This window comes from Gadus morhua, chromosome 9 (genome assembly GCF_902167405.1).
Source record: "Gadus morhua chromosome 9, gadMor3.0, whole genome shotgun sequence".
In the NCBI taxonomy this organism is placed as follows: Eukaryota; Metazoa; Chordata; class Actinopteri; order Gadiformes; family Gadidae; genus Gadus; species Gadus morhua.
The window spans coordinates 9,447,078-9,454,577 of NC_044056.1; the positions used below are offsets into that span (position 1 = coordinate 9,447,078).

The 7,500-nt window shown below is 46.7% G+C and overlaps 1 protein-coding gene across 1 annotated transcript in view; it reads right to left on the reverse strand.

Moving 5' to 3' along the window:
• Positions 1 to 2,395: 2,395 nt before the first annotated feature.
• Positions 2,396 to 7,500, reverse strand: part of ldlrad3 (low density lipoprotein receptor class A domain containing 3) — a 68,416-nt gene continuing 63,311 nt past the window's right edge. The window contains 3 exon segments of the mRNA XM_030366239.1: positions 2,396 to 4,450; positions 5,891 to 6,033; positions 6,035 to 6,315. Of these exon segments, the coding sequence (XP_030222099.1) occupies positions 4,258 to 4,450; positions 5,891 to 6,033; positions 6,035 to 6,315 (617 nt within the window). The 3' untranslated portion in view covers positions 2,396 to 4,257.

Below are 7,500 nucleotides of genomic sequence, written 5' to 3' on the forward strand. Positions count from 1 at the left end.
AGCTCTCTATCCTCTGTCAGCATGCCAACCGTGGTGGTGTCTGTTTTAACCAAGCACCTCCACCACAAGAGGCCCTTGTTGTAACCACACACACACACACACACACGCAAACACACGCACGCACGCACGCACGCACGCACGCACACACACACACACACATGCACATATATTATACACACATGCATGCACACACACACGCAAACATACACACAGCCGAGCAGTCCTTATCACTCACTTCCACTCTGGAGAGAGAGAGGAGAGTGAATGAGAGAGATGGAGAGAGACTGAGAGCTAGAGATTAAAGAGGGAAAGGGAGAATGTAGAGAAAAAAGTGAGAGAGGATAGAGGGATAGAGAGGAGAAAGAGAAGCAGGAGACTAGCAATTTAATCAGCACGTTTTACCGATGAACCACTTGGACACTAACTAACACAGAACTCAATTAAAATGCAGCTATTCACATGAAATAAAGGTCCAAGAAGACATTTGTTGGACAATGTTGAACAAGTCTATGGTGGACTGTAGAAACCAATTTGATTCGCTTGTTGAAGTATAGATGGACTGACCACAGTTACCACGGAGCTACTGGGCCGAGCTCAGAGCGCTCTGTATATGAGGTTATTTTATGGAAAAAGTTCACGAGAGAGAGAGAGAGAGAGAGAGGAGAGAGAGAGAGAGAGAGAGAGCGAGAGAGAGAGAGAGAGAGAGAGAGAGAGAGAGAAAGAGAGGGAGGGAGGGAGAGACAGAGGGAGACAGAGAGAGAGAGAGAGAGAGATAGAGAGAGAGAGAGAGAGAGAGAGAGAGAGAGAGAGAGAGAGAGAGAGATAGCAAGGACAAAGTGAGAGAGCGAGAGACATGATGAATGGGAAGAGATAAAGAGCGAGTCAGAGAAAGAGCAAGAGACATAACAAGAGAGCTAGAGAGGGACAGAGCAAGAGGAAGAAACACAGAGAGGAAGAGACCCAGAAAGAGAAAGAGAGCATAAAGAGGGAGAGAGAGAGAACGATGAGACGGAGCGGAGTGAGAGTGAGCGATAGAGAGACACACAGCGCGAGTGAGAGAGCGTAAACAGTGGACCAGAGACAGAAAGCGTGCAAGCTTTTAATTATAGCGTGTGTGGTTAGGACCTTGGCTGAGTCAACAGGGGCCCCCAGCGTGGCTGCTGCTGAAGACAGAGAGGGGGGGACTCAGCGATGAGGGAGAGCTGTATTAGTGCAGAGTAACAATAGGCAAGCATATCGGCCTGTCAGACATGATGTACCGTCTTCTCATGTTATCTGATGAACCCTAATCGGGATGGGAAATTGAGGTGTACGGGGAACAGAGGATCGGAGATACGGGCTCCGAGGGTGGTGTGGCAAATTAAAAACAGAAAACGCACCAAGGGAGGAGGAGGAGGAGGAGGAGGAGGAGGAGGAGGAGGAGGAGGAGGAGGAGGAAGAGGAGGAGAGAAAGATGGGGGGGGATGGGAGGAGAAGGAGAGGAAGGAGGAGCAGAATGAGGAGTAGAGCAAGGAGGTGGATGATGAGGAGGAGGAGGAAGGGGAGGGGGCAAGAGGTGGAGGAGGAGGTGGGGGAGGAGCAAGAGGAGAAGGAGGAGGAGGGAGTAGATAAAAAAAGAGCATGTAATTATTCATGTGCCCACAAAAACCAGTCGTGATTTGGGAGATAGTCACCATGGATGCTGGGAAGGCCCATGGGAAGAAAACATGATATCGTCATTGAAATATAAATATAGTGATAGTTAATTTAAAGAGAGAGGACAGGTTTAAATCTGCAGGTTTAATGAAGGTTGACCACAGCCTCTTCTCCTTAATCCTACACACTTCTTCTGTCTGTTAGACGGAGTTGGCTTCAAAAGAGAAGACACATGCAAGGTGCCATTGTACCATTATAAAACACCTTGAAACTATAGGTTAACCTCTGCGCAAGGAGAGCGAGGGGGAGAGAGAGAGGGGTAGAGAGAGAGAGGGGCAGAGAGAGAGAGAGAGGGAGCGAGAGAGGGAGAGATGCGTTTTATTTTCATTCATGTAGGCCTTATGATATATGATATATAAAACATATATATAATATGTTTTTAATGATGTTTATAGTTTTTCTTATCTACTCTATCAGACATGGGCTTTTAATTTCAATAAGTAGATCAATCAGAGTTATTATTTTTGTTATGAAGTTATTTTTACCGTTGCTATCTTACACTTCTGAACACCAAATAGTGAACGGTGATTGGTCCTTGAGCTACCCGCTTTTGTAAACATAAAGAGGCCCACTACGAGGAGTCCAATAGCATCCCAAATAAAGGCTGGATCAGACCTAGTAGACCGATAGAGGAAGGAGCGCCCTCTGCTGGTGCAAAGATCAGTTAACTGATGTGGACGCATTTGTACAAGAGACAATATAATAGAAAGAAAAACGCATATATTTTATTACTTTAAAAAGATCATGGAAAGAGAACACTGAACAGGGATAAACTTCCTATATTACTTTCGAAGTACAAAGTGCACAGTGTTAATAACTGCCTAAATAAATGTTTTCATACACACTGGATCTCGTGAATTCCAAAAAATCGAATAACCGGGCAGACATTTTGTCCTGAGTTTACGTATCCAGTTATACTATGATACAATTGTAATACAACAATAGGCATCATTGTTACACTTTTCAATAGTGAAAAGGTTACCATTCAACCTGGGGAACAAAGGCTGATTAATTATGATTATCTTTGGTTTATAATATATATTTTTTGGTGCCAGAATTAAATTTGTTGGCAAAGGCACAAAGAAAATACATCAGCGGCTCAGTTCTCTTAGGCTGGTCTCTCCCTGTGGGAACAAGGTGAGGGGGAATCCTAAGGAGAAATTAATTACATTTACGTATTACGTATATTTATGCATATCAATCCTTCAGAAGGGGTTTCAGTCAATATTCACGCAGGAGTTAGTTTTCCTAAAGGAGAAGACGCAGTATGTTATATAGATAATGTAAAAGTTGAAGTTGTGTTTTATGGTGAATTGTGGTTAAAATGATTGCGTAACCATTGCCCAGAGGATTAATTAAATGCTCTGTATTAACTGAATGTACAAGAGTTTTACCACTCAACGGTGTACAGACGGACCACAATTCCTCCTGCTTTCTTCAACATATTTATAATGTTTCTTTCTTTGACACACCGGAATGACTTTTAAAACTGGCTGCTGGACACAGATACACAAATAGATGGATTCATGGTCATTATTAGTCTGTTAAAACTCTAACATCTGGTCCTATACTCACATATCTTCAAACCACTAGGCTTCTACCACACTTCAATATTGTTTAATAACGGAAGTGATAAAAATAATATTATTATCTTCTGAGAAACGCTTCACAGCAACAGCTGCTCAACATAACACAAAGTCAGGCCGACACAGATACAGCACACGTATTCATGTTCTACAGTGTAACCATTTCAGTCGACTAAGGCAAATATATACAGAACCTTCCTCATCTACAAACATCGAACCCAGACAGCAATGGGGCGTCAAATACGAGTTGATTGCTGGTTAGAATGGTCTCTGGACTAGGCCTACCTTAAAGTTCGGTTATCTGCGGCCCGCGGCCAACAGCTTATACCAGATCGTAAAGTGAGCACCGTCTTCATTTGAGATAATCACACACTTTAAACTTAGCTATAGTTTCGTCTTCAATTGAAACGAGGGATTGTTAAGGAAACAATCCTTAAGTCCACGATTTGAAATGCTTGGGATGCTTGAAATTTATGACAAGACTCGATATTAGCATTATTACATCAATGTAGGCTAAGTTTAAAACCGGCTGACTGTGATTAATAGCATCCGAGGACCCTATGACGTCACCATGAATTTTTTTATCTCCAGGTTTATCTCCATACTGGTTTGGAAATGCAGGTGCTGGTTATTATGTTATTGATGAAGTAAGCCTCACAAAACTACACAGAGAACAATAAGGATGAGCTTGAGACAGTACGAGTGTAACTCCGCTGTCATTCAGTCAAAACACCACCAGAGGGCAGCAACACACAGAACATGACTCCCGTCCAGCTCCTCAGTCACTGAGGCGGTACCTGGGCAAAACCCGTGAAGTGTTCTGTCCCTGCGACCTGATTGGATGACGGGACACCCCGGCCCGCCCCCTTGCACACAGCAGGACACCGGTGCACTTATTATTCAAAAGGCGGGTAACTCTCCGATCTTCTGCCCGTCCCACAGTATCTAGACGGAGAGCGATAAACATGGGAAGCCGCTACAACCGGCCCGGCCCTTCGGGGGAGCCCCCATCAGGGGGAGGACCAGGGGGGAGGGTCCTTGCTGGGGAGGGAGCAGAGAGGGGTTCACTGGGCGGGAGGTGGTCCTGGTACTCAGGCAGCTCCCCGTCTGAGGGCAGATCTCCGCCCTCAAGGTAGGGGGGAGGTGGTAGGTCAAACCACGGGGGCCGACTGGGGGGGGGGGGGAACAAAAACAGAAAGGAGATTCAGTCGTAATATAAAGTATACAGTGGGTTTATGGTTATTTATAAGTCAGAATTTTCTTTTAACATTGCAGAGCAAAAAGTCCCTCCATATTTTGCCAATCTAGTATAAACATAGTGCTTTCGTTGCGCTACTCGAGTACCACGCAATCTTCTACAAATCAGTAACCCTGTAGTTTTGAATTTACATATTTTAGAAGATATGACCAAAAAAATAACACGAGGGGAAATTAAAATGCGGAAAATATCTTTCTGCAGGATTCTGCTGTGGATTTTTGGAAAAACTGTCTTGGGAGTGAAATGCCGGGCATGCTCGTTCAAAGTGGAGGAACTTGGAAACAAGTCGAAACCGCCGCTGACAGTGATAAACATGCTACCCTAAACACTTCAGAAGGGTGAGCTACTACGGTTAATCCCTTTTGTGTAAACCCTTAATCCGCTAATTAACCTTTAGTCCACTCAAATACATTTGATCATAATCAAAGTATAAATGTAATAATTCATATGGAAGACGCAATGCTAAAGTGCAGCCGACTATTATGGCGGTTGGCGGGGGGGTCAAGGCTAATGCAGGATGAAAGCTTTGGGACCGACATCAGAGCTGCTGTCTCACTGAGAATCTCACTCACTGAGTCTCTCACTCACTCATGCCACAGTCAGCCGCTCCCTACATCCCCCCAAATGAATGTTGACACGTCTTTAAGCGAAGGTCTACAGTCGACACAGTTCAAGTTTCAAACAGTAACATCCTTTTTTAAACTGTTTACTTCTGCTGGCCGAGTTTCTGTTTAACACGTTTACAGAACACGATGCAGAAGAACGTGTAAAGAACGTCCAGCCAGAGCTGCGCTCATAGGCCCCCAGACTTTAAACCTTCAACCTAAAGACTAAAGACTAGAGACTTTAGACCTTTAACCTAAAGACTAAAGACTAGAGACTGTAAACAAAAAGTTAATTACTAAAGACTGCAGACCTTCAACCTAACGACTGAAGAAGTAAGGCTAAAGACTTTTAACATAAATAAAGACTAAAGACTAAGACTAAAGATTAAAAATAAGACTAAAGACTAAGCCTAAAGACTAAAGGCTAAGACTGAAAACTAAAGACCAAAGACCAAAGAACAAAGACTAAAGACTAAAGACTAAAGACTAAAGACTAAAGACTAAAAACTAAGACTAACGACTAAGAATAAGACTTAAGACCAAAGACTAAGACTGAAGACTAAAGACTAAAGACTAAAGACTAAAGACTAAAGACTAAAGACCAAAGACCAAAGACTAAAGACTTTGAAGTTCGAACAGAAAGACTAAAGACTAAAGACCCTTAACCTAATGACTGAAGATGAAAGATTTGAACATAAAGACAAAAGACTTAAGACCTTTAACCTAAAGTCTGAACGGTGACCTACCTGACGTCCAACACCGCCTGGGAGTACGACGGAGGAGAGTCCAGCGAGGCCCGGGAGGGATACAGGGCCCCGGAAAGCAGCTGCAGTCCCTGGGCCGGGGCCTGCGTGAAGCGGGCTGCCCCGCTAGGCGAACGGGGGGGTCTGGGCCGGGCCTCCTGGGCCTCCGGTTCCGACGTGCCCGCGGTCCAGGATGACCAGTCGGGACAGCAGCAGGGGCTGGTGGTGGTGGTGGTGGTGGTGGTGGTGCGAGCCGCTCCGCCCGCCGCGGGGCAGCAGCACGCTCCTCTTCCGCTGGTGGTGCAGCACCAGGGCCAACAGCGCCACCACCAGGACGAAGATGACCGCGCTGCCGATGACGGCGTAGGTGATGCTGGGATAGTAGCGGAGGCGGTAGTCCAGGGTCACAAAGTCCTGTCCAGGGGCTACTGGACCACATAGGGGAGGAGGTGGAGGGGGGGGGAGGACATGGGAGAGAGAGAGAGAGAGTTGACCACCAGGTGTGCACAGAGATGAACAATACACGTGACAAGAGATGGGATTAGAAGACAGTGTAGAATCAAACATCTGAGAAGGATATTATTAGCTAGTTTGAAACACTGGTCGGACCAGGCCAGTCATCGAGGGAGCTGAGGCCTGTGGCGCCTCAGCCTGGGGTCTGTGTGGGTCTGCCTCACACACACATCCACTTCACTCACTACACTAGAACAACTAGCCCAGGGGTAGGGTGTGTGTGTGTGTGTGTGTGTGTGTGTGTGTGTGTGTGTGTGTGTGTGTGTGTGTGTGTGTGTGTGTGTGTGTGTGTGTCTTTGTGGCATGGGGGTAGCTGCTCTTACTGTTTTTATCAGTGTGTGTGTATGTGTGTGTTGAAGCCCCTCTGTAGTTACAAGTGTGTGTGTGTGTGTGTGTGTGTGTGTGTGTGTGTGTGTGTGTGTGTGTGTGTGTGTGTGTGTGTCAGTGAGTGTGTCGAAGCCCATCTACCAGTGTGTGTGTGTGTGTGTGTGTGTGTGTGTGTGTGTGTGTGTGTGTGTGTGCGTGTGTGTGTGTTTGCGTGTGTGTCCTGTGTGTATGTGTGTGTGTGTGTGTGTGTGTGCGCGCGTATGTGTCAGTGTGTCGAAGCCCCTCGGTATCAACCGGTGTGAATGTGTGTGTCAGTGTGTGTGTGTGTGTGTGTGTGTCTGTGTGCGTGTATGAGTGTGTACCAGCGGGCAGCCACCAGCCCCCTGCCTTAATTAACTCTAATTAACTTCAGCTGCCGGAGCCAGGGCGCCCGGCCCTAGCCAATAGCAACAGGCCGCGCTCCTCCCCTGTCATCACAAATTGGCGGCCCTTCCCATTCAGCGACCCCACCGGGGGAAGACCAGAACAAAGAGGGACCGTTTCCATAATTACCAGAACAAAAACACCCGGGCGAGTGTTCCCTGACACCGCCGCGCCCGCCTACCCGTCAGGTCTCAGGGGGACCCACGCACATTGCTCTGGCGACCCGCGCATGAAAGGGAATCCATAATGGTACCGGGCGCCGACAATGAGCGGTGAGTCGCTACCACGATCTATGCAGGAACCCTGAGCGGCCCGCTGCACATCACACGGCGGCGCAGGGCGAGGCTATC